The sequence below is a fragment of the Chelonia mydas genome, chromosome 12 (assembly GCF_015237465.2).
Source record: "Chelonia mydas isolate rCheMyd1 chromosome 12, rCheMyd1.pri.v2, whole genome shotgun sequence".
NCBI classification, from domain to species: Eukaryota; Metazoa; Chordata; order Testudines; family Cheloniidae; genus Chelonia; species Chelonia mydas.
In genome coordinates, this window is record NC_051252.2 from 2,600,289 (window position 1) to 2,627,974 (window position 27,686).

At 48.6% G+C, this 27,686-nt stretch overlaps 1 protein-coding gene across 2 annotated transcripts in view; it reads left to right on the top strand.

Annotated features, from left to right (window-relative positions):
- Window positions 1-27,686, top strand: part of HYDIN (HYDIN axonemal central pair apparatus protein) — a 446,380-nt gene that overhangs the window by 42,893 nt on the left and 375,801 nt on the right. For both annotated transcript variants that reach the window (XM_043526330.1, XM_043526331.1), the window contains exons 2-5: window positions 2,775-2,917; window positions 4,358-4,483; window positions 9,033-9,152; window positions 23,348-23,482. In XM_043526330.1, coding sequence (XP_043382265.1) covers window positions 2,798-2,917; window positions 4,358-4,483; window positions 9,033-9,152; window positions 23,348-23,482 — 501 coding nt within the window. In that variant the 5' untranslated portion in view covers window positions 2,775-2,797. The remainder of the gene's footprint in view (window positions 1-2,774; window positions 2,918-4,357; window positions 4,484-9,032; window positions 9,153-23,347; window positions 23,483-27,686) is intronic.

Below are 27,686 nucleotides of genomic sequence, written 5' to 3' on the forward strand. Positions count from 1 at the left end.
TCTCTGCTCTGCTTCTGGGGAAGCTAGCTGCAGGCTGGCCATTTGCTGGTGGCAGAGAGTTCTGATGTGGTTTTGATCCTCATTAAGACACCTGTGGGCGAGTGCTCTTTGTAGACTGTCTTAGTCAAGAGGATGAGTGCATCCTCCAGAGCTGGGGGGGCTTGACCCATGATAAGAGCAAGCTCGTCAGCCTACATTGCTGCCTGCTGCTTTGCTCCTTGTGTTCCGCTGCCTGGAATTCAGAAGAAGATTCCTGGTTTCCCATGCTGGGTTTAATTCTAGTGTCCAGTGAGGGGAGAGAGTGTCGCATCACTCTGTCACTGTCAGGCATGAGGAGCAGTTTGAGATCAGCAAGGAGATTTCAGGCAGAAGGGGCAGGAAGATCAGATCTGGCTGACCTGTGCTCAGCACAGCACTTGCAGGGTGGGGAAGCCAGCTTTATGCCTTGCATCTCTCTCCTAACCCTGGAGCTGGCTAAGACGAGTCAAGGGCTGCTCTAAATTACACCTGGCTGCCCATAGCTAAGGAAGCACTTCAGCCACAGCCCCTTTCTCTAGGGCACATCCCTTCTGCTGGGGGCTGGGAGGGACTGGTGCAGAGCTGCTACCGTCTAGCTCATTAAGCCGCCATTATGGTTGCCTTGCCTTTGCCTTGCACCTTGTCACTTAACACCTGTGCCAAGTGGATATAAAACACTCTCACCAGTGTGGACGGGAAGTTCTGACTTGATAGCAGCTAACTGGGGCCATAAGGAGCAAGACAACGGAGACCTGGGCTCAAAGGAAGAATGGCAGGGGCCGCTTTATCTTTGTATCCTTCTGTTGGTTGCTTTTCCTGCTGCACTCCCCTTTCATCCTCATGGCATGTAAGTGACTCTTGTTTTACACACCAGCTGAATGACAAATTGGTATAAAATACACCACTGACAGTGTGTAACTTACCTCCTCATTTATGCCACTGCAGAATTTGTCTCTAGGAGATCTGAGAAGGTGCTGACACTAAATCTCCTGATTTGTGAGACTAACATAACTGGTCATTTACTGGTGAGTAAGGGAAGAGAAACTGGCCTAATGACTCGCTGGAGAGGGCCAGTGAGTGTTTGGTTTTGTTATTACCAAACTCTTTGGTTGTTTCCCTGCCCTCCACCTTTTGCATGCTGCTTGTCTTCTTAGATCGTGATCTCGTTGTGGTAGGTACTATGTTTGCTCTGCTTGTATGGAGCCTTACCCGGTGGTTGGTGCTCTTAATGTTCCTGTGGTAATAAGATCCCAGACCTAATGGTCTGCCCAAGACTCAAGAGGCTGAGTGCAGTTCCTTGGATCTGGTGGAGAGCTTTGTACATTGTTAAGGTATCAGGGATCTCCTTCAATCAGCTGGATGTTTGGGACAGAATAATGTAAAATGATTGGACTGGTTCCAAGATTCTGTAACAATCGAACTCTTCTTTGAAAGGAGTCAAAGGGGACTATGCTTCCACACCCAGCTCAGATCTTCTCTCCCTTCACCCTCCTCTCAATTAAAAACATAAACAACTCCCTGAAATGTTAAAAAATAGAGTATTTGTTCTAGGCCCTACCTCCTCAGAAGCCAGGTGGGAGGAACATGAGTGTTTTAAAAGGCATTAACGTGTCAAGGAAATGATGTGAGGTTTTCCGCCAGATGTGGCAGAGCAGACCCATTCACTGATGGGGGGAGCTGGGTGCATGCCAGCTCCCACTGTATTTTTTTAAAAAATGTATTATTTAGGTGAACTCAAATAGCTTTTCCTTATTCTCCCCTCCTCCTGAGGATCTCACTGATACCATTGGGCAGTTTGGCTCTGAGCGTGTTTCCTCTGGTTTCACTGCTCTCCGTCCATGCTTTGTAAGTGGGTCATTATTCAGGAGAAAAATATCCATCCAGAAGAGCTGCTGCCATCGTACCCCATCTGCCCTGGATTGCTACTGCCCAAATCCCCTGTCCCTGCGAGCAAAATGGCTGGGCCTGCGTGGGGCAAGGGTTGGCAGCAGCATCCGTGTGTTTGTGTCTCCCGCATGCTCTGCTCCACAGAGGCTGTATCTGAGATAGTATTGAAGGGGTTTCCTGGGGCAGGATGAGGGTTTGGTCAATGAATCCATGGCTCTCTAGATCCACTGGCTGCCAATAATGAGGCTCACAGTGGAGATTGCTGCCACCCTTTTGTGTCTTAATTGGTGCTCATGGCTTGGGATTACACTCAGTCCCACCCTAGCGCTGCAGTCCTTACTTGATCAAAACTCCCAAAGAAAATACACCAGTGATTATAGAAATACTCCACTCCCACAAGCCCCTCATTCTGATTCCCCTAAAGATGCACAAACCCACGTTAGTGACTGGGCAGACAGCATTTATGGTAAAGAAGGGAGTGAGATTTGGGAGGCTATGTGCATGACATGTTTTATGCTGGTGTAACTCCATTGACTTCAGGGGGGTTATTCTGACTTGTTCCAGTGTGAGAGGATAATCTAGCAGTAGAGGTTTAAAAATTAAAACCCTGTAAATTAGAACTCCCATGGGTCTCCCAGGGTATCTGAGGTTTCAGTTTCTTCAGCCTTGTGTCATCATTTGCTGTTGAGCAAAGTGAGTGTAAAATGCCCAGTCAGTGCCTGAGTCAGTGCAGTTCTACACTCTGTCCCATGCAGTAGGTACCTAAAATGCAGGGCGGTGAAAATTGGGCCCAGTACCTGTTGTTGCTGAGGATTTTTAATTCCAAGGGGTTTTTTGGCTTTTAAAAATTGCACTATTGCTTATTCCAGATGAGCTAAGAAATTATGTGAGGATGCCATCCAGCAAGGTTCATCAATCCTTGGGGCCCTCCAAGATGCCTGAAGGATTCCAGAGCAAAGTTGTGGCCCCTCGTAATCCTAAGCTTGTCAGAGAAGAAGAAAAGGCTGTTACTGTAAGTACTTAACACATGGCTAGAACATCTGATCAACATCAGGGGTGGGGAGGGACCCCACAGTGCCAGTTTCCCTGCCCCCCTTTCCCACAAAGAGGTAATCCCACATTTTGTTTTGTCTTCTGACTTCAGGAAGCCCCTTCTATGGGATCCAGGATCAATGGATGAGGAAGGGGTGGGCAAGAGGAAAGGAGTGGGAGGATATTCATCATCCCTTACCACAGACCTTGCAGTAAAGGAGAACCCCAGCAAAACAGCCGTCTCCTCAGAGTTTAAACTGGAAGCAGGTCCTTAACTAGTGGAGTGATGCTGGTGGTTGGTGTAGTAGGAACTTGCTATGCAAGCCATATCTTATGAGACTATTCCTGTTAGGCTCAACTCATCCCACCCTACTGTAAGATCTAGCAGCCTTGGGGAATTTGCCTGGCGTAGGGGCTTCTCCAGATGGCACTGAGACACCATAATGGCCCTACACCTACCCCTGCACTAGCCCTTGGGGAATGTCAAGGATGATCTGGGAGAGAAGGAAGCCTGGCCTGAGTGCCACTGAACTCCAGCTATTCCTGGCTGATGCAGTAGCCCCTACGTGCCTTTGGCAGCTGGGCATAAGTTTGGGTCGTCTTCAGGCTGCTGTAACCTGAGCCTGGGGTGGAACTCATCCAGAATAGGGGAACTCAGAAATGATATCATGCCAGCTTTGTCCCCTCATGAACTCTGTGCCAACCTCAGTTCCAATGCAGGGATCCACTGAGCCACTGACTTCATGTCACGTGAAGTGAGGACTAATATGATAAAGGACTTGTAGGGTCAGGGATCAAACCCCGCCCCTTTTACCCACACGTTTAGTGAATGGGGTTTACTGTTTGAGAAGGTAAGCAGGATTCAGCCCAATGCTAGATCAGACCATGGAAACAGCTCTTTAGAGTGCCATCAAAAAGGCTTTAAGGACAAAGCAAGATCAGACAACTACTGATTAAAATTAGATGATCTAAACTTGGGCCATTCCTCTTTCCTTGAATCTTGTCGCTCCATTTCTTTTATGCTTTGCCTTGACAATTCCCTCAGAGAAGTTGTCCCTACATAGGTCTTTGTGTGAGCATTGTGTAATAGTGTAGACATGGGATTTTACTAACTTTTTTCCTTTTAAGTCACTTGCTTCAGCCAGGAGTTAAAGGAACTCCCCGCCCAAAGAATCAAATTCCTCAGCCAGATGTCATTTCAAATCATGGCTGACAGAGAGACAAATAGGATGGAATCTCTTGGGTACTGCATGTATATTCCGCTCTGTATAATTAATTTACCAGTTTTGAATATTTCAGCAGGGAACTTAGTGGCGTTCCAGGACTACCCTAACGGCTGAGAACACAAATTATTTATCAGCGGCACTGTAACAAGAAAAACCATTTATATAGCTCTGGTTCCTGTTGTTTTGAATTGCAGCTGACTCCATCTGCCTTCCTGAAGGAGATGTCTCTTACTACGGAGCAGAAGCTGGCTAGTACTCATGAGATGCGGCCACCTCAGATTATTGAGCTTTTAGACATGAGTGAAACCTCCCATCAAAAGGTAGCACTTCTCTGCCCTTCCTTCCAGCTCCCTTTTTCTTTCTATTTTATGTGATGTTTACAGAGACGCAGCACATAGGATTCAACTTGTTTAAATCCTGCACACAGTGGGCCTGACTGTCCTCTCAAACCACTTATTTCAATGGAACTACTCCTAGTTTACACTTGTGTAAGTCAGAGGGGATTCAGGCTCCATGTCTTTTGCAGTCAAAGGGCCAGATTCTGATTTCACTTCCATCAGTATGAATGCAGAGGATCTCAGTTTAAATGAATGGAGTTTGTCTGGATTTTCATTTCTTCTTCTTTGAGTGATGATCTCTATATGTATTTCAATTGTGGGTGCACATGTGTGCCATGCGCCAGAGCTGGAAGGTTTTCATAGCAGTGACTGCTGACTGGCACATGTGTCATGCGTTTCCATAGGCCATGTGGGTCAAGGCCTCTCCAGTTCCCTCTTACTGCTGCATGGCTGGAGTCAGAACCCCTGATCCTATTTACACTAAGAGAGCTTTTAGTGTTCCTGTTTATAGTTCCTCTTTGTTGTTTTTTGCAGTGTAGATTGTTTTAAATAGGTGTGATAGTTTTCCCAGGTCTGGACCCCCAACCCCGGGGTCTCTGTCCTGCAATCTGGGGTTCAATAACTCTTTATCTGCCCTTGCTAGTTCTCCAGCACAAGGACCAGCACTGTCTGTAATACCTCGGGGAAGCCCATACTGCTGCTTGCTGTGCTATCTGTAAGGCTCTCCCACTGTGGACCTGGGAGGTGCGACAACTTCACTTTAGAAAGCACCTCATGGAGGGGACCATGGGGCCACATGCCCATTTGGACCCAGGACCATTGGAACCAGTGGTGCAGTGTCCGTCATCAGTGGTGAGTGCACTTCCCAGCACTTCCCATGCTTTGGACCATGCCCTACCCACCTTTGCCACTGCTCTCCAGCCCATCACTCACCTGCCTGGTTCCCACTGTGGAGACAAGCTGGTCCTGCTCCAGTTGGAGAGGATGATGCCCATGCTACACCATAGTCTATCCACACTGCTGGCTCCCCTGCTGCCGAAGGCATCTTTGGATTCCGAGAGCTTTTCTGAAGCAGAGCCAACATTTTCTCGGATATCCAGACACAGCTCTGACTCTTGCTCCCAACTGCCTCCACTACTCCTCTGCAGTGTTATAGTTTCACATTGCCAGCTATCAGGCTCTGCTGGTGAAATACGACTTTAACACCTATGCTTGGAGAGTTCAAGGACAAGCTACCCCAAGACCAGCAGCAGCAATTGCAGGCGCTGGTGGATGAAGGGCACCTTTGTAGATGAAGTCAGCCTCCAAGAGTGGTCAATGCAGCTGACACATCCTTGTGCTGGCTTGCCAAAGGGGTCCTCATGCACCACAAGTCCTGGGTACAGTCTTCTAGTTTCCCTCAAGAGGTACAAACGACCATAGGGACCTCCCCTTTGATGAGGACAAGTTGTTCTATGATAAGACTGATGAGCATCATCACTAGCTAAAGGACTTGAGGGCTACGCTGTGCTCCCTGGGGATCTATACTCCAGCCCCGCGGCGCAAACAGCAGCTCCAAAAATTCCGCCCCCGACCGTATGCACCCTATCCGCTGTACTAGCAGTCGCACCAGGAACCCCGACGCCAGCACCACCAGTCCCAGCATCAGTGACCCATGACCACAGCCACAGCCATTTCCTCGACTCTTACCCACTGGCAACCCAAGGCATACTTCTGATAGGTCGGTTGAGAGCTGCGAACCCTTCCCCTTGCCACCTGTGGCCCCACACATCATCTTTGGGGGCCATCTTGCCCTATTCACCCACAATTGGGACAAGATCACCATGGACTGTGAGATCCTGGAGATAATCCACTATGGACACTCCATAGAATTTCTTTCGTTTCCCTCACCCCCCAGACACCTCCAGGGGACCCTACCAATCAATGCCTTCTCCAACAAGAGGCCGAAGCTCTTCTCGCAAAGGGTGCCATAGAGACTGAAGGCTTCTACTCCCCTTACTTCCTCATCCCCGGGAAGGGTGGAAGTGCTGCCCCATTCTAGACCTGTGCATACTAAATAGCTTTATCCGAAAGTCCGAATTATGTATGCTGATGCTGGCTTCTATTATCCCCTTCCTCTTCCGCCCCGGGGCCTGGTTTGCAGCCCTTGACATGAAGGATTGTATTCAGGTTACAGGGAACCAGATGAACTAATTCGGACGGGGCCAGGCACTATTTGTGTCACCAGGCGTCAGGCCAAGATGAGGACACTGGGAATCAGGCAGGTCACAGTACATAGGGCTGGGCGAGCGTTCTAGGCAGCAGCCAGGTAGAGCCCAGTTGTGCAGATAACTTCCTGTGCCTCCCTTTGGGTTTAAAGAGGAAGCTCTGACCAATCCGAGGTCCCATTGTTTCAACAATCAGGGCCTAGGGGAGGCCTCCCTGATATAGCTTCAGGTTTCATGGTCTCTCCGCTAGGTTGTTTAGTACCAAGCTGCTGGGTGAGACAGGGAGGTGAACTTCAGGGTCATGATACCATGGAGGTTGCATAGGGGAATGCCCCTCTGACAGCGTGGAGGCATGCTCAGCAGGATAAACATTTAAATTTGGTTTCTTGCTCAATATTTAATACCTATTCCAAGAGGATACATTACTGAAGTGCTCTACAGAGCAGAAAATCCCCAGCCAAAACCTGTAACAAATTGGTTGAGAACTATCCTAAATAGCACAGGAAACTTGGAACATATCCAAACTCCAGGGGCCAGAAATAGTTGACAGCACACACTGACAATCCTTCCCCACCTGTGGATGAGAACCTGGCCCCACTACAGTCAATGGCAAAACTCCCATTGACTTCAGTGGGCCCAGGATTTCATCATGTAGGCCTTCTCAGTCTGGACCAGTGGTTTTCAACCTGTAGTCTGTGGGTCTGCAGACCATGTCAAAGATTTCCACAGGGGTCTACGCCTCTGTTATAAATATAAAGGGAAGGGTAACCACCTTTTTGTATACAGTGCTATAAAATCCCTTCTGGCCAGAGGCAAAACCCTTTCACCTGTAAAGGGTTAAGAAGCTAAGGTAACCTAGCTGGCACCTGACCCAAAATGACCAATGAAAGGACAATGTCAAGGTTTCTTCCCCACTCTGAACTTTAGGGTACAGATGTGGGGACCTGCATGAAAGACCCCCTAAGCTTATTCTTACCAGCTTAGGTTAAAAACTTTCTCAGGGTACAAGCTTTGCCTTGTCCTTGAACCGTATGCTGCCACCACCAAGCGTGTTAAACAAAGAACAGGGAAAGAGCCCACTTGGAGACGTCTTCCCCCAAAATATCCCACCAAGCCCTACACGCCCTTTCCTGGGGAGGGCTTGATAAGAATCCTTACCAATTTGTACCGGTGAACATAGACCCAAACCCTTGGATCTTAAGAACAATGAAAAATTAATTAGGTTCTTAAAAGAAGAATTTTAATTAAAGAAAAGGTAAAAGAATTACCTTTGTAAAATTAGGATGGTAAATACCTTACAGGGTATTCTAGAAGGAATTTTATAGCACTGTATACAAAAAGATGGTTACTCTTCCCTTTATATTTATGACAACCTGCATTTGAAATTTTTTAGGAGTCTACAAATGAAAAAAGGTTTAAAATCACTGGTCTAGACTCAGATGTTCCTCGAGGGTCTTGGTGCAGGATGCCTCCTTATTAGACTGTGGAGATGGTACCTGCGTGTCGGTGCAAGGGCAAGCACAGTCAAATTAAAATATTTAGGGCTAACCTAAGAATCTCCACTGAATATGTGCTGTTTTGCCCCACAACCCCCTCCTCTGTGTGTCAGTGCACATTCTTCGGCATGCTCAAGGAACAGCGTGAAATAACACAGGTTTGAAAGGACAATGTTGAGTATTCCTTGCTCTGGTTTAAAACTCACTAAAAAAGATTATGTAACCAAAGTTCTGTCCTCATTCAAATCCTCCAGTGACACCAAGGTAACGTGAAATCATATAGCCTTGTCTTCTGTCATCTTTTGCTGAACTCTGAACAGCTGCTGCATTGCTTCTCTTGGTTGCCTTCCTTACTGACAGTAAAACTCTCTGCTCTCTAGTCTCCTGGGCCAGATCTTCAAAGGTATTTAAGCACCTTACTCCCATAGGATCCTCCCAGATCCTCAAAGGCATTTAGGCACCTAACTTCCATGGGATCCTCAAAGGCATTTAGGAGCTTAATTCCCATGCCTTACTCCTATGCCAGTTAGGCATTTAAATATCTGAGGATATGGACCCTGATGTCTTTACCTCAGGGTGAGTGCAGGCTACAAAGTTAATGGGCAACAATCATCCCTACAGTATCTCCACTGGGGTCCTGATATAAATTCATTGATCTCAGTTGCTCCATGGTTCTTTTGGGGAGTGTTCACTGCAAACCTTATATAATTGCTCATAGAGATGGTCTAGATTGCATCCTGCTAAAGAGCAATGCAGAATTTGCATTCATGACCCCATTCCTCCCAGCATTTCTGTGTCCACTTACTGAGTGTCTCTTTACATCTTTAGTTCTCTTCAGTTGACCTGGAGCAGAGCTTGTTTCAGCCCTTCCCATCAGAGGTGGTATTTCAGAACTATGCCCCTTGTGAGATCTATGAAGTCCCGCTGATTCTGAGGAACAATGACAAGGTAAGAGCCATCACTTGGACCTTTACCAGTCTATGGTGTTGTCTAATTTCTATAGGTTTTGTACTGCACTGATCACTGTGTTATCAGCTCAGTGTCAGAGCACGGCCTATAATAAAATGCTTCTGATGGCTATAGTTACAAAGTGACTGTAACCTACCAGCAGAATTTGTGCCCCTAAGTATCTGATGCTTCAGTGTGTAGGATACACATTTTTCTGCACCCTAAAATTCTGATTTGTTCATGCAAATGGATTTTGCACCCGTATCCTGGGTACTTAGATGTTTAACTACTGCACTGGCAGGCATAAATGTCAATTGACATTGAAAGGTTTCATGTGAAGGTGTGAGCCTGAAAATCAAACTTTCAGACTGACTAGGTCTAATCTTTCTCATTTGTGTGACCTGCTTTGTGACTGTGTCGTCTAAGGGGGATAATATTTTGATTAGGATCCAAATTAGGTTTACTCTGGGATAAGAGGCCAAGGCTGAGTTAGGGCAAGGTTTGCATTTGATGGTGCCAAAATCTGATGAATTGTTCTGAACTGGGGTCCAAATGTCGCTCTGGTGGAAGGACATGCAAGCTCATTGTCTCCATTGGAGGCTGTTCCTCTGACACCAGGATTGGAACAGGCCCTGGGACTGGGAGAGGAGTGTCTTTCTGCTATTTGGATCTAGAACCCAAGCCAAAGGCGCAGGTTTGGTGTGGGGATAGACTCAGAACCACCTTTCCTCCTGAAATCCAAAGGGAACCCATTCTTAGGGTTTGGTTTTGGCCTGTCCTTGCTGTAGCTGCCCCGGACAGTGAGAAAGTACCATTTATAGAGTGGTGGTAAGCAGCTCCCTGCTTTCTTGATGAAGGGTCTTATCCTTTGATGTGCCAAGTGCCCATTTTAATGTCTTTTTAAAGCTCACCTCTTCCTTTTCGAGGCTCATTTTGTCCTCCTTTTTGGTCCCCTTTGTTGACATGGGCCTTGACAGGAAGTGCAGGACATTTAGGCTTGCCATGTGATGAACTGAAAGAACAGTTTCCTGCTTGCTGATAACACTCACCCATACGCCTCTCATTCCATGGACTCTGCTTAGTCTCTGCTTGAACCATGCAGATGGGCCTTGTCTGAACCCAGGGAAGATGGAAGTCTTGGGAGGGGTTCTTGGCTCGCTCCTTTTTGTGTCCCTGCTCATGGACACAACTCCAAAGGAGTTAACCCAATTAAGAACCATTTTTGGCGATGTCCTTCCTTTGGAGAGCTATGTTTCTAAGGTGGTGCCAGAGTGTTCTGGGCTTCAGCCTTGCACATGCTGTGGCCTTCTCTGTCCTGCCATGGCCAGGGAACAACAGCACGAGCCCATGTGGCCAGAAGGCTCAATTCCTGCCAGTAATTTCCTCTTCGCAGTGTTCTCAGCAGGACTTCTCTGCTACTCACAGCTAGTGTGTAGCATGCCTGACTGATCAGCCGTACTCTGACTACACCCACCACATGTTCCGTGCCTGCCTACTAAGTGATTGTCAAGGTTCCTTCCCCACTCTGAACTCTAGGGTACAGATGTGGGGACCTGCATGAAAACCTCCTAAGCTTACTTTTACCAGCTTAGGTTAAAACTTCCCCAAGGTACAAATAATTTTACTCTTTGCCCTTGGATTTCCACTGCCACCACCAAACTTTACCTGGGTTTACTGGGAAACAGTTTGGACACGTCTTTCCCCCCAAAATCCTCCCAACCCTTGCACCCCACTTCCTGGGAAAGGTTTGGTAAAAATCCTCACCAATTTGCATAGTTGACCACAGACCCAAACCCTTGGATCTTAGAACAATGAAAAAGCATTCAGTTTTCTTACAAGAAGACTTTGAATAGAAGTAAAGGAATCACCTCTGTAAAATCAGGATGGTAGATACCTTACAGGGTAATTAGATTCAAAACATAGAGAATCCCTCTAGGCAAAACCTTAAGTTACAAAAAAGACACACAGACAGGAATAGTCATTCTATTCAGCACAGTTCCTTTCTCAGCCATTTAAAGAAATCATAATCTAACGCATACCTAGCTAGATTACTTACTAAGTTCTAAGACTCCATTCCTGTTCTGTCCCCGGCAAAAGCATCACACAGACAGACACAGACCCTTTGTTTTTTCCCCCTCCTCCCAGCTTTTGAAAGTATCTTGTCTCCTCATTGGTCATTTTGGTCAGGTGCCAGCGAGGTTACCTTTAGCTTCTTAACCCTTTACAGGTGAGAGGATTTTTTCTCTGGTCAGGAGGGATTTTAAAGGGGTTTACCCTTCCCTTTATATTTATGACAGTGATGGATTGGCATGAACCAAGAGCATCCTGCCTCTGGTCAAGACCTTTTTTAGCCTTGTTCTTTAGATGCTGTAGCAGTGTGAGACTCACCCCTGTGGCACCTCCTGCTGGTCGTCCAGGGAATTAGTGTTCCAGCCTCCGGAGCGCCCTCTGCAGGCCGGTGTCCTGCTTGCTGCTGGCCCCCATGTCCCTCCCGGACCCCGGTGCCCCTTTTACCCAGGGTGCTTCCCCCTGGCAGTACCTCCACAGATCTGGGTCTCACCTCCCCAGGAAATCCCCACCCACTATCCCTACCTCGTCTCAGTCTGTTGCCACTGCCAGTCATCAACTAGCCCCCGTTCCCTGAGGCCGACTGCAGTGTAAACGCCAGTCATCACAGGCAAGAGGGGTTTGGACCTGCTGCCTTTGCCTACCCCCTCCAACCCCAGTACCTATTTAGCCTTACTCTAGGCCTGCAGCCTGGGGAGTTTCCAGGCCGGAGCTCCCCAGCTCCTCTAGCCTTTCCCCAGCCCTGCTCCACCTCAGGAACTCTCTCAGCTTCCAGGCAGCCAGGCCCTTTTCTCTCAGCAAGCCAGAGGGAGAGTCCTCTCAGCTCCTGGCTTCACTGGCCTTTATAGGGCCCGCTGGGTCTGTTTGGGTCATGACCCCAGCTGCGCCTACTCCGCCAATCAGCCCAGCTTTTCCCCTGTCCCAGCCCTCTCTCAGGGCTGTTTTAAGCCCTTCAGGGCAGGAGCGGGTGACCACCCTGCAACAGGAAGGAGGGTCAGTCTGCTTGGGCTGCCCTGCTGGCTGGAGTTCTCTCCCTTCTTGGGCTGCTGCTGCCACTGCTGCGGAGTGAGTGGGGAGGCATTGCCAGCCCGCCCCTTCCACCCTCCGCCTCCGGAAGGAGAAGCCAGGACCCCACCATCGCTACCATCTGTGGGTCCCTCCTGCCTGGCCGGCTGATTGCTGCTCGCTGCTGCTGCTGTGGGAACCGCTGCTGCCGGTGAGGAGGAGGAAGAAGAGGACTCCCGCAGAGGGACATTGTTGAGAGGGTTCATTCACAAACGGAGTGACTTTTGACATCTCTGCTCCTGGGGGGCGGGGGTGACTTTATTGCTGCCTGGGGGGAGCAAGAGGAAGAGGCGTGGAGCCCTCCCCCTTGCCCATCTGCTCCCAACCTACCACCACCCCCACCTACTGCCGCCCCCTCCGCCACCCCACATACCAACCGGACCTGCTCTTCGCCCCTCACCGTGGCTGATTGTTTCCCCCCCTTCACCACCTGGGACTGTTTGCAGCAGTGAGTGGTAATAGACTGAGCTACACAAGCACACATGGGCGCACGTGTCTCCTTACCTTGGACCTTCCCTCCCCCCAGCTGCATTTGGCTGGTGGGGTCCCCTCCCTGCTGTGCCCCCCAGACCCCTGTGCTAGTTTGCCCCCCCCCCCGCAGCCAGCCCCGCCCGCTACTTGTTTTGTTCCCCTAGGAGTTCCTCTTTTGTTAGTTTTGCCTCCCCTCCCCCGGCCCTTCCGCGTTTGCTACCTGCCCCGCCCCAAACTTTGGGTTTTAGTTTGGTTGCCTGCCCCGCCCTTTTATCTGTAGCTTCCATTTGTGACATATTTGATAACTTGTATTTCGTCCGGGACCTCTTGGAGCTGGGGTATAGGGATGCTCTGTCTTTTGCCCTCCTGTCCTTGGACCAGGAGAAGGCGTTCGACAGGGTGGACCACGGGTATCTCCTGGGCACCCTGTGGGCGTTTGGCTTCGGTTCCCAGTTCGTGGGCTTTTTCCAGGTGCTGTACGCTGACGCGGAGTGTCTGGTCAGGCTCAACTGGACCCTGAATGAGCTGGTCAGCTTCGGGCAGGCAGTATGGCAGGGGTGCCCCCTCTCGGGCCAGCTGTATGCTCTGGCGATTGAGCCCTTCCTCGGTCTCCTCTGCCCGAGGTTGACGGGGTTGGTGCTTCGGGAACCAGAGCTGCGGCTGGTCCTGTCTACATACGCCGACGATATGCTCCTTGTGGTCCAGGACCCGGACGACCTGGTGCGGGTGGAGGCCTGCCAGGCCGTTTACTCAGTGCCTCCTCCGACCGGGTCAGCTGGGTCAAGTGCTCTGTCCTGGTGATCGGGGACGGGTGGCAGGCAAGCTCCCTCCCACCTGCGCTTCAAGCCATCCGGTGGGGTGTGGGTCCGCTGCTCTATCTTGGCGTTTGTCTATTTGCCACGCATTCTTCTCCTCCAGAGAACTGGCAGGATTTGGAGGCCAGGGTGGGTGTGTAACTGCGGAGATGGACAGGACTGTTCCGGTGTCTCTCCCTGTGAGGAAGAGTGCTGGTGCTGAACCAGCTAGTCCTGTCCATGCTCTGGCACCGGCTCAACAGCCTGAGCCTGGCCCCGAGGATCCTGGCCAGGCTCCAGAGGATGGCTCTGGAGTTCTTGTGGCCGGGGCTGCACTGGTTCTCTGCAGGGGTCCTGAGTCTCCCCCTGGAGGAGGGAGGACAAGGCCTGGTCTGCCTGCGCAGCCAGGTCCATGTCTTCCGCCTCCAGGCCCTGCAGAGGCTCCTTTATGGTGCAGGTAGTCCAGCGTGGAGCACGTTGGCGCACACCTTCCTCCGCCGCCTCTGAGGGCTCCGATACGACCAGCAGCTCTTTTTTCTCCACCCGAGAGGTCTCCCGGGAGACCTCTCTGACCTGCCGGTCTTCTACCAGGACCTCCTCTGGACCTGGAAGCTTTTTTCGGAGACCAGGTCCTTTGTGGCCACCGAGGGGGCGGACCTCCTCGCGGAGCCCCTGCTACACAACCTTGATCTACGTGTGCAGGTGGCAGAGTCTCCCTCGGTGCATTGGAGGTTGGTCCTGGCAGAAACCATCAGAGTCTGAGACGTCCTGGACTACAACAGGGGGGACTGGGTGGTGCCCTGTGTGCTCGGTCGACACATGGGGCTTTCCACCCTTCCAACCCCTAGACACGTACTCCAGGAGATGGAGGCCGCCTTGTCACCCGATTCTCTCGTTTTCCTGTGGTGAGCCCTGCGAGAGGGTGCTCTCCACCCGCCCCTCTCCCCTGGCCCTCCAGACATTTTTCTTCGGCCCCTGTTCCACGAGCCCCTCCCGGCCTCCCCGTTCCCACACTCCGAGCTGGCTGTACACCCTGCAGCCAGTCCGGTTTCGAACCGCACCCAGAAACCATCTGTACATGCTCGTGCTCCACACACTGCACTTCCTCACCCTCGTGTCCCGCCCCAATGGGACCATTCCACCTCAAGAGGGTGAGGAGCCCCGGTGGGCCAGCCTTTATTCCACCTTGGACCCACGGACCTTCGGGGACATAGGTTGGCGGCTCCTTCATGGAGCCATGAGCACAGGCGTGCACCTGGCGCTGTTCACCCCTATACCCGATGCCTGCCCCTTTCGCGGCGAGGGAGAACCTGGCGCACGCCTATCTTGAATGCGCCAAGTTGCCGCCCCTATTCCGGCTCCTCCAGAACCTCTTGTTGAGGTTCTGGCTGCACTTCTCCCTGCACTTGTTCCTCACGAATAAGGTCAGCTCCCAGAGTAGTGCACTGGGCAGCACAGCATGGGGAGGAGGTGGCCAGCCCTCTATGGAGAAAGAAATGGTTCGGGACAATTTAGAAAAGCTGGAGGTGCACAAGTCCATGGGGCCGGATGCGTTGCATCCGAGAGTGCTAAAGGAATTGGTGGATGTGATTGCAGAGCCATTGGCCATTATCTTTGAAAACTCATGGCGATCGGGGGAAGTCCCGGAAGACTGGAAAAAGGCTAATGTAGTGCCAATCTTTAAAAAGGGAAGGAGGAGGATCCTGGGAACTACAGGCCAGTCAGCCTCACCTCCGGAAAAATCATGGAGCATGTCCTCAAGGAATCAATTCTGAAGCACTTAGAGGAGAGGAAAGTGATCAGGAACAGTCAGCATGGATTCACCAAGGGCAAGTCATGCCTGACTAATCTAATTGCCTTCTATGATGAGATAACTGGTTCTGTGGATGAAGGGAAAGCAGTGGATGTGTTATTCCTTGACTTTAGCAAAGCTTTTGACACGGTCTCCCACAGTATTCTTGTCAGCAAGTTAAAGAAGTATAGGCTGGATGGATGCACTACAAGGTGGGTAGAAAGTTGGCTAGATTGTCGGGCTCAACGGGTAGTGATCAATGGCTCCATGTCTAGTTGGCAGCCGGTATCTAGCGGAGTGCCCCAAGGGTCGATCCTGGGGCTGGTTTTGTTCAATATCTTCATAAATGATCTGGAGGATGGTGTGGATTGCACACTCAGCAAGTTTGCGGATGACACTAAACTGGGAGGAGTGGTAGATATGCTGGAGGGTAGGGATAGGATACAGAGGGCCCTAGACAAATTGGAGGATTGGGCCAAAAGAAATCTGATGAGGTTCAACAAGGACAAGTGCAGAGTCCTGCACTTAGGACGGAAGAATCCAATGCACCGCTACAGACTAGGGACCGAATGGCTAGGCAGCAGTTCTGCAGAAAAGGACCTAGGGGTGACAGTGGACGAGAAGCTGGATATGAGTCAACAGTGTGCCCTTGTTGCCAAGAAGGCCAATGGCATTTTGGGGTGTATAAGTAGGGGCATTGCCAGCAGATCGAGGGACGTGATCATTCCCCTCTATTCGACATTGGTGAGGCCTCATCTGGAGTACTGTGTCCAGTTTTGGGCCCCACACTACAAGAAGGATGTGGAGAAATTGGAAAGAGTCCAGCGGAGGGCAACAAAAATGATGAGGGGACTGGAACACATGACTTATGAGGAGAGGCTGAGGGAACTGGGATTGTTTAGTCTACGGAAGAGAAGAATGAGGGGGGATTTGATAGCTGCTTTCAACTACCTGAAAGGTGGATCCAAAGAGGATGGATCTAGCCTATTCTCAGTGATAGCAGATGACAGGACAAGGAGTAATGGTCTCAAGTTGCAGTGGGGGAGATTTAGGTTGGATATTAGGAAAAAGTTTTTCACTAGGAGGATGGTGAAACACTGGAATGCGTTACCTAAGGAGGTGGTGGAATCCCCTTCCTTAGAAGTTTTTAAGGTTAGGCTTGACAAAGCCCTGGCTGGGATGATTTAGTTGGGGATTGGTCCTGCTCTGGGCAGGGGTTTGGACTAGATGACCTCCAGAGGTCCCTTCCAACTCTTATATTCTATGATTCTCTTTGCACACCTTATCTGTGGCCCCACGAAGTCACAGGACCTCCTCATCAACCTCCTCCTGGCCCTGGCCAAAGTTTCCATCTATAATACCAGGGGGAGGATGTTGGACAAGGGGGTGCTCTGCGACTGTGGGGCCTATTTTCGCTCCTCCCTAGTTTCACGCATCCGGGCAGAGTTCCACTGGGCAGCATCACTAGCTCCCTTGACAGCTTTGAGGAGCAGTGGGCGCTGTCCGGGGTTCTCTGCTCGGTGTACCCATCTGGTATCCTCGTTTTGAACCTATGACCTTCACTCCGACCCCTGTTTTTCATTAGTTGTCCCTCGCATTTACTTGGTCCCTGGGTCCAGTGGTCCCTCCCTCTAGGCTGGGGGAGGGGCCTTTAGAACCTCCCAGGTTTTCCAATACGACCCCGCTAAAGATGTCTACATTCTTTTGGGGGTCCCACCAGACCCCCTGGAGTCAGCAGGTCACCATGCTGCTGTGTGAGGACTCCTAGAGTGTCTCAGCTCATCTTCCCCTGGTCTGCAAATGTTCCGTGTTGACATGTGTCTTCTATTTTACTCAAGCATGGCCACAGTGGGGCCCAGCCGTGGTGTCCTCATCCCTGCTTGTTAAAATCAGGATTGTTCACTTGGATTGTGTCTCAAAACAGGGTGATTTCCTTCACAATTATTCCCTCTCTGTAGTTAATATGATCTCCTCACATTGATGTAATCCATTTACCAGCCTCTGTCTCTGCATCATTACTCACCTGGGGATGGATGAGTCAGCCTCAGTCAGATAGGCTCTCCTTCCCCTTTGAAGTGTTCCCGATTTGTATGGGGCCAAATCACTGCACCACCTGTGCACCTCACTAAATGACTCTGAAGTCAGCTGACGCTACTGGATGATGTGGAGCTGCTGGGGGTGGGGAATCAGGCAGAGGAGCTCCCTTCCCCTGCCCATAACAGCACTGTCTCAGTCCCGACTCTGTCTGTCAGTCTGTGATGTGGCAGAGTCCATGCCACCCTTGGGCTGCTGCTCCTGCATGGGGAAAGGAGAGTTCCAGGTATTGTGTTACAGGAGAGGCTGGGTTGGTGCGAGTTGCTGGAGGAGACTTCTCCGTACCCTGTGATTACTTTCAGGGAGATCTTCCTCCCAGTGGCCTCTTCTCCTCTCCCCCCTGACAATCCTGTTTCAGGTTGGTGGGAGTTGCGGGAGGAGACTTCTCCGTACCCTGTGATTACCTTCAGGGAGATCTTTCTCCCAGTGGCCTCTTCCCCTCTCCCCCCTGACAATCCTGTTTCAGAGCTGTGAGCCATTTTGAGCCATGTGGCCTGTTCATGCCCCCTGTCTGTCACTCACCTGGGGAGGAACGTGTCTGCTTCCCTCTGGGCCAACCAACAGCATGGCACTGCATGCCTGAAGTCTTTCCCCTCCCCCCGATTGCCAGTAGAAATAGGGCTGGGCTTAGCCAGACATGCTTGAGGCTGCAAAGCCTCCCCATTGCATGTGGTTGCTATGCACTCTGCTCCCCAGACTCTCTCTGGGCCCGGAACTGACCCACAGGTTTTAATGTTAGTCTCTTTTGAGAAGTGAGTTAGTAACATATGTAGCCTCTGCATTGAACTGACATGTCTTATAAATCACGCAGAGCAAGTACAGGGACTGATTTCCCTCTTACATACACTGGAGTAAAATGAACTCAATGGTGTTAGTGTCCAGAAATGTTCATTTAAATCAGAAATGGGAACAGACTGACTTACTGGCAGCAGTAGAATGCCTTTTAATTGCATGCTTATGAACAAATTTCAGAAGCCCTTTCAGTGCCATGCCTTTTCTGAGAGGAGTGGCTCTGTTTTACCTTTAGAGCGCTCACGAGCGCCAGCACCTCAGCTCTTTCCACAGCGTCTGCCGCCTTTGCTTGAAATAACTTTGTGATCATTTTGCGATTTCCCTGAGAGGAGTGGGAGCGGGGAGGCAGTTGAAAGATCTCAGCAATTTTGAACCATTGATTTATAATCAGGACTGAAAATGGAGAAAACAAGGACTTGAAATTTCAGCAGAGAATAAGCTTGCTTGAAGGAGGTGTGTGCCGGCAAGAATCCCATGGGAAAAGATAGTGAGAAGGAGTGAGAAAGGGATCTGAATTAGAAAGTGTTCCAGGAGAAACTATTGTACGCCCCAGGGTTTTGTTTGACATCTGAACAACAAGAAGAAAGTGTGAAAAGTAATCAGAGATCTGGTCCTGCAAGGAAAAGGCATATTAGATATAAAACTTCAAGTGCAAAAGGATGGAAAAGTGTATAGCAGAGAGTGGAAAGAAACAAATCCTTCTCCGGTTCTAATGGTAAAAGATGATAAATCAGAGGATGAAATGAACCCTGCCTGAGAGTAATGGCTAATGAGAAGCTCTGCTGTTATGGAGGTAGTAGGAGGTCCTGGGAGAAGTCCTAGGGCCTCCAGGGGCAATTTGATTACAGGAATACTAGATGCTGCGGGAAATGCTGCGTTGACAAGGGAGGCTAAAGGGCACTAGTGTTAGAGAGTGTCCCAGGAGAGGAGAAAGATGCTGTGAGGAGCTTAGGGCTACATTCATTTGGTAGTGGAGGAATATTGGAAATATGGCTGAGCCATGACACATGTATTCCCAAAACAAAAGGGAAGGAGCTTCCTGGTGAGATTGTGTATGATCTACAGTATAATCCCAATTTTAACTTGGGTTGACCCTGCCCGTATACACGTCTCCAACAAACCCTGCCTCACTTTCCCTCGTCGACCACTTCTCTGCTGCATTCCCTTACACTTGCCCTTTGGAGGACAGGCATACCATTGCCACAGCACTGCTTCCGAGTGATGTAGATGTGGCAGCAAATGATGTTCATCTTTGCCAAATATCAGCCAGCAGACAAACAGTTAACTCTTCTTTTTAAGTGGAAAAGAACTTCTGCATAAATATTTCTGCAGCTCCCAGCAAAATGAATAAACGTGTACAGTTTCAACTGGGGAGGTGTACGTTATGGGAGGGAGGGAGTGACTGTGTGAATGAGACAGTGTGGAATTGTTGCTGTTCCAAAACAAATGTGTTCTGGAAGCTAGTGAGACCTCAGTCACTGGACAGCACTGGGGTAATAGGGACCCTGACACATACTGTAGCATTAACAGTCTTGAAGATTCCACACTCATCTCTGCTGAATTTTAATACCACAGGGATGTTGTTAATAAACCCCCAAAAGATCCCCTTACATTTTAATTTGACTGTTTTTGTAAATAGTTTTCATTGTATAAAAGTAACAAGACACTTCAGCAGTTAGTTTAGAATGTTTTATCTCTAGTTTTCAGATCTCTGAATTGACAGCTGCAGACAATGCACTTGTGATTATAACTCTGTGCTCTGCTTTGTGAAAATCAAGTTAAAGGCATAAAGTATTCCGAATGTGGCCTCTCTAATCTTTTAGATACAGAGGTGGAATGATTTAGTCCATCTTTATTGCTGCTATTTATACATAGTAAAATTGCTTTCTTTTTCTCTGGCTCTTTCTAAGCAGTGCTTAGAGAGATTTTCATTGTTTGTTCTGCAGAAAATGCTTATGTACATTCATTTTATTAGAGAATAGATTACACAGGACTTTTGTACACAATTTAAAGTTAGCCTTTGGAACTCACTTCCACAAGCTATAATTGAAGGATTCAGGATCATCTGCATTTACAGTGATGGTAGCCATCAGTGACTGGTTACTGGTCTGATCACATGTGGAAATCCCTATGCTCCAAAGCATGAATTGGATTTTGCGGCATATTTGTGAAGCTCTCCCAGCTTGTCAGTAAAAAAAATTTTCATTTGAGTTTCTCTCAGCGGTAGATTGCATGCTTTAGGCTTGCTGCGCCAGTACCAGTAAACCCCTGTTTGTTTTCTATTTTCTTCCAGTATCATTGTGACAGATGTATGTTATCAATCTGCCTGAGGCATCAGGAGGTCAGGCTGAGGCCGCAGGATCGTTAGGGGAGGTGATGAAGGAGCACACCAAGTTTTAAAGCTTTATTAATAAAATAATAGCAGGGAGTGCTGGGTGCTCCCCAGGTCACTCAGAGGAAGGAAGAAAGCATTAGTGCCCGAGCCCTAACCCACTTTAATACTCACACACGCACAACCCGAGGCTGGCCATGCCTGGGTGTAACGTAAGAAGAAGATGGGGGAGGGGAAGACGAGAGTTCTGTCCTGTGCACAGGCCATTTAGGGTCCGCTGTTGATCTCTGACTTGCTTCAGCTCTCGGGAGGGTTTTAAGCCCTGGGTTCTTACAGGGGCATTTTCGTCCAGGGCCCTTTGTCCCCTGTGCTCTCGGTACCAGTCCGAACCCGCCTTCTGAGGCTCCCTTAGGTTCCCCAAAACACACTGGGCTGCAGGGTTGCGAGACAGTTGTTTTTCAACTCACTGGCCTTCACAATCTTTCTCGTTTTGCAACCCCCTTCAGGTCTGTCTGGCTCAGGTCTCCTTGCCAACAGGCTTTTGGCTGTTTAGCAGCAGGGAGCTTGTTTGTGTGTGTTGGCCTTGAGCGGCAGTTTCATTCCTTATCTTCGAGCCTAGCTGAATTGTCGAGTTAACCCATTCCTTTCTCCCTTCCTCCCTCTTTGGCCTCTCGCAACCTGCAAAGGAATCTTTCATTCCACACACCTTCAACCCTTCCCAATGCATATAAAAGCATTAGCAATATACAATGCTGGTGCATACCCAGGGGACTCCGTGGTGGGGGGGCAATTTTATTGTGACATCATGAAGGGCAGCTCTCATTGCAAAATGCCATGCAAGGTTTCCTGTGTGTTAACAAGGTACTTGGGAATTTGGCTCCACTGAGCTTTAACTGTTGTCTGATTATGAACTGATCAACCGGCAGAATCTTCTGAAAGAAGTCATGCTAGTTTTTAATAATGAAACTGGAATACAAGTCAATAACAGTAACATAGCCTGAGGCTGGAAATACACAAAGGTAGCATTCCCCCTAAAGAACAGTATCAACAGATGGGCATGCCCCAGGGGAAACCAAGTAACCACAACCTTTCTTTGAACAGTCAGTAACTCTCTGCTTCTGGCTTCCTGCTCTTTGGGCTTTTGTGACTCTTCTCTGATTCTCTTCAGCTGTTTCTTTGTCAACTCTTGGGTGGTTCTTCCTTCATCTCTTCTGATGTCAGTCAGTGCCTTCCCAAGGCTGTCTTGCTCCCTTCCTTCTCCCTCTGCTCCTCATCCCTAGATGAACTCCTTTATTCTCACAGCTCCTGTTACTTATGTGTATGCTGAGAATTCCTTGATTGTTTACTTCGTTTTGCTTGGCCAGCTGACTATGTGGCATTTTTCTTTGGAACAGAAAAACCCCTACCAAAGTAAAAGACTCCACTGCACACACTCCCCTCCCCCTCCGCCCCAGGGGAGAGGATGAGAGAACAACCAACATGTCACAACGTTAATCATGTTGCTTAATGCACTACGGGAAGGTGTCCCCCTCTGGCTCCCTGCTTTTGACCCTCACTCCCATCCCTGTCTTATCATTTGTTGCCCACTGTGATGGAGTCAGGACTCACCACCGCTGGCGTCTCCCACTGGTTGCTCCGGGAATTAGCTCTTGTCAGCTGCAGAGCGCCCTCTGCAAGTGGTGTCTCACCCGTTGACTGCTCTCCTGGTTTGGGAACTGCGTTGCTCCCCGCTCGGCAGCATTCTTTTCAGGACACTGCCCTCCAGCAGTGCCCACTACTCCAGTCTCACCCCCTTCTGGGAGGCAGGGGGTTAATAGCAGTCCTTTGGCTTGCACCTGCCTCAGTGGCCAACCACAACCCCACTGTCTAGCCCCTCACCTCAGGAGCAGGTTGCAGTCTGTCTCGGCCCCACTTCTCTGTGGCCAGGTGCAGTATAAGGAGGGAAAGGGGGAGACCCAGGCCCACCCGCTACTCTGGGTCCCGACCCAGGGACCCTCTAGTGGCAGCCTCTCTCTGCCCTCCTTAACTCCCCTCTTGTCTGCCTGTCTTCCCTGGGCCACTTCCCCTTTGGCCCCATGCACCTTCTCAACCCTTTTTAGCAGGGGCCGCAGCCTGGCAGGTAACTGGGCCAGAGCTCTCCTCTGCTCCTCCAAGCCTGCCCAGCACTTCTCTGTCCAAGGTGCTCTCTCCTTACCTCAGGAGCCAGTCCTCCTCCCTTGCTAGTCAGGGAGAGACTGTCTTCTCCTTTGCTAGGCAGCCTTTATATAGGACCCAGCCCGGCCCTGATTGGCCACCTCTTCCTTTGCCTTCATTGGGTCTCCACAGGCCTTTGCTGATTGGCTGCTGGTCTGCGCAACCTCTCTGGCCTGTTCCAACCCTTTTTCTCATGGAGTGGGGCAGCTGCCCCACTACACCCCCCCCCCCAGAATTGTTTGAGATCTGGGTCCGGTAGCCCCACTCCTTACGCTGGGGGAGGGGCCTTTAGACGTGGGCAGGCTCGTGCACACCTATCCCCAGATGCTCAATAGGTACTGGAAGGTGCTTCAGTACTATGGTGACGAGCGCAGTGCAAGAGCCTACATAGAATAGAATAAATGGCCCACTGCTAACTCAAACTCAACACATCAAAAAGTTTAATGTCTCTCCATTTCCCCTATAATAAACTAATTGCACTTAACCTTTAGGGAGCACTAAGGATCAATATCCCCATTTGATGACTAGGATGATTTCTTTCTCTTTGCCCTTCCATGTGGATTGCATAATCTTATATTTTACATGTCTCCTACAGATTCCCCGGTTGGTGAAAGTCGTCCTGGAGAGTTCTCCTTACTTCAGAGTTATCAGTCCCAATGATGTGGGTCACAAAGTAGCACCGGGCATGGCGTCTACCTTCCACATCCTCTTCATTCCTGAGGAGAACAAGGTAACACCAACACCCTTAAAGGGATCGGTGCCTTTTAAACACTGAATATGCACACAAAGGGCTAGATTTTGGCCAATAAAACAGGTGTAAATCCAGAGTAACCTTTCTGATTTCAGTGGAGTTACTCTGGACCCAGCCTACTGCGGTAGCAGTAGAGCACCCACTACTCCTTTGTGAAGGGTATCCTTTGACAGACTGGACGTTCCTTTTGCCTGTTGTTCTGTAATTTGTCAACCTCTTTTCGGGGCTCTTTTCATCCTTCAACACCCAAGGGATTTAAGGTGTAACTCAGGGGTTCTCAAATTGCAGGTTGTGACCCCGCCGGGGGTGTGAAGTTATTCCGTGGGGGGGTTGTGAGCTGTCAGCCTCCCCCAACTCCACTTCACCTCCAGCATTTATAATGGTGTTAAATATTTTTAAAGTGTTTTTAATTTATAAGGGGGGGTCACACTCAGCGGCTTGTTGCGTGAAAGGGGTCACCAGTACAAAAGTCTGAGCACCGCTGGACTGTAACTCCTATCAGAGAACTGCTTAAACACCTGTGGGCTGATAGATTATGCACCATACAATCAGACATAGGGCTTTCTGCATGACTGTACATATTTTGAGTTACTGAACCAATTATAAAGACCAACGCCTAAACTTTCAAAAGCGATCAGTGATTTTGGGGGCCCAACATGGGCCCCTTGAAAGAGGCCTGATTTCCAGTGGAGGGATGTTCAGCACTTTCTGAAAATCTGGCCATTTTAAGGTGTCTCAGGTTGGACACTGAAAAATGGAGACACTCAAGTTCGATAGTTCTTTAGACCTAAAGTCTTTTTTAACAAATCTGTGTATGATTTGATTGCAGTCCACTTGCCACAGTTCGAGAACCACTGTTTTAGACTAACTGGCTAGGGACAGTGTGGAATTCTGGGAGGGTACGGGTATTTGATAGGCCACACTTGGGATTACATTGCTGCTGTTTCTCCCTTTTTATATGGGATCTGTATGTATGAGTGGGAAGACACATACACAGATGTTCAGTTATACCTATAGGAATGCAACAGATTAGGGAAACCTATTCTTCATCTCTCCCCCTCCTCATTTTGGCCTGGGGAAAAGGAGATGATTTTTAAAAACTCTGTTTTTAGGCCTTACAGATATGCTGCACCTGCAGCCATTTGCCTGCCTACATTCCAGTTGTCAGTCAGGGAGAGGAAGTGCTACATGTGTGGCAGAGAGCCAACTTGGCACAGACAAACTGAGCTCTAGATTTTTTTCATTAAGAATGTGCTCAGTGTCCTGCAAAGGGCTTAGTGGTACTTCCTATCTGAAAGATTCTGTGCAGAAATAAACGGGCATATACATTGTCCCACTGCCATGTTATCTCTGTCATACACATGCTGTCTCAAACCCAGTGTTTCTCGCATCGTAGGAGGTTATAGTGCCAAATGTAAAGAAACGTCTTTTAATATTGGTTTGCCTGCCTCCTTTAGCCCTGTACCATAATGATACCTAACAGCGTCTCTGTCTACCTACTGGCATCTCACCGCAGTATCTAGGCTACTCTACCATTCCTTTGCTGAAAGTGTACAAATAACATTGCTGTGCTCGTAGTGAGTGCTAAGATGTCAACATTCACTATGGTGATCATGAGACTTGTTGGGGCAGAAGAAGATGTAGCAGCTGGGAAGGGTCAGATGCATGGCAAGTTGATGCTTAAAGAGGTGCAGAGCAAATTTTTTACAGCATCCTAGTGCTAGTATGGTCCTTCATATAACCTGTCTTGAAGTGGAAAGGTTAGGAATAGCTTTGTACTAGCCAGTGTTGGTGCACTAGGAGAGCTGAGGAGTTTGGTCCTCTCTTTGGACACAGTTGATTTCTTTTCTTTCATTTGTTGGTAGGTTTTGGTTTGATTGTATTCCCTTTTGTGTAATGTTTGGAAATGGAAAGGTGTAATAAATGAAAATCCCCATGATCTGTATCCTGTTCCCCAGCAACATGAGCATGTGAAGTAATTGATTTTCCTCTGACAGGGCTGAGAAGTTATTGAAAGTCATTAATGTTTGCAATAAAACTATGTTGGTATGGGAGGAAATTTTCAAGAGCGCTCAAGTGATTTAGGCTCCGAAGGTGGTCTCTCAAGTAGAAAGGACCCATGTTATTTAGGTCTTTATAAATCAAACCCAGAACCTTAAATTCCTACAGGATTCAGCCCAATTCACCAGTTCCTAATGTTACAAATATGAAAAATGGTTCCTTAGAGCCATATTTTGAAAGCCGTCTGCATTGTGCTTGCAGTTGTGTGCATACAGAGTAACACTGATGCACGCATACTAGGCTCTGTACTTTGTACATGCTAACGTATGGCCCACTTCTGCTCCCATTGTTGATGTTATGGGAGCAGGAACAGGCTAGAATCTTTTTTTAAATGGGGGGGGGGGAGCCTTCTTGATGCTGAAATACTCCAGTAAATTAGTATGTAAGTTATGCCACTAGGACAAAATGTAGATACGTGTGTGTGTGTGTATACACACACACACATTATATATTCAAAAAGAAAAGGGGTACTTGTGGCACCTTAGAGACTAACACATTTATTTGAGCATAAGCTTTTGTGAGCTACAGCTTACTTCATCGGATGCAGTGAGCTGTAGCTCATGATGCTCAAATAAATGTGTTAGTCTCTAACGTGCCACAAGTCCTCCTTTTCTTTTTGCAGATACAGACTAACGCGGCTGCTACTCTGAAACCAGTATATATTCAGTGCTTGTTCCTGTAATCCCTCTTCAGGCATATCACTTGTTTCAGCGCACGCACGTACGCACACACACACACACGCACACAATATGCCTGAAGAGGGATTACAGGGACAAGCACTGAATTATCCCACTTTACGCTAATAAAAGTTCAGTTTCCATAAATTGGGCATATCATCTGTGACTCTTGGTTAAGTGTGGTACTTTAAAAAGCACTAACCTTTCTCTGTCTGAGCTCTTCCCTGTTATTATTGGTTACCTGTAATTCTCTTAGCCTGAGTCTGATCTTACATACACTGGATAACTCTGACTTCAGATGAGTCACTCCTGATTTACAGAGGTATTGCACAGAGCAGGATCAGGGCCTGTGTGTTCTAAAGAAAAATAATTTGGATGCTGTCAGTGGCTGGAATGCCATGTGGCATGAGGCTTCATCCTGAGAATGGAGCATTTTCATATTATCTCTTAGCCTTGTGGGTCTGCCACACAATTGGGCAGTCAGTAAATAAATAAATAGCTGATATGTGTCTTTGTTTATTGGAATGTACTTTATAAATATGAAATGAAAATCTTTCCACTTGGCAACAATTCCAGTTCGTTACTCTAACTGCTTCTAATTTACACTGTTTTGTTTTATGGCTCTGTTTGTTTAATGTGGGTGTTCTTGTTCTGTAATGTGTTCTCGGGTGCTCTTGTATTTCTGTCTGACAGAATCTGTCTGATTGGAAACCTTTGCTGAGTTGATGGGCAAATAAACAATGGACAGGAACCTTCATGTTTTATGTGTGTCCTTCCAGATTATTAATAAATTATGATAAAAGAAAATTAAAGGGAAAGCAAGAGGCATATAAAACTATTTTACAGCACAGTTTATTCAATCTTCCACCTCCTACTCTTTGCACCATAACAATGCCACATTTTTCAGGCAATACCAGCTTAGACGGGAGAGTTTGCAAAATTCATTACTGCTGCCAGTAATGTTTGTTGATTAATATGAACTATGACAGGACAATGAGTTATTGTATTAGCAGAATTAAGTCCTTTTAAAATTCAGTCCAGCCTGTTAGAGATGTTTTGTAGCATATTGAAGGCATTCCTAGTATATCTTCAGGGGTAGGGTTCCTAAGGGAAGCGCTTATGTTCACTTCATGGAATGCCTTTCTGTAAAATTGAGTTGGGATCAAATTATCCCCTTATCAAGGACAAGAAAAACATAGTCCCTGATTGCAGGGTTCTCTGTGAATTGTTCATTTGTGGGAGGGGGATGTCCCCCAAACAGCAAAACTGGCATGGGGTATTTGTGAGATTTCCAGAGTCTCTGCACTATTTTCTAGTACACCACAGTTCTGCCTCCGTGGCCCCATGGTTCCGCCATGGAGCTGTGCTCCTCTACATTCTTGCCTGACTTTTAATTACATTGCAGTGGACATGGTGATGTTCTTTGCAGCTATGATCAGGAAATA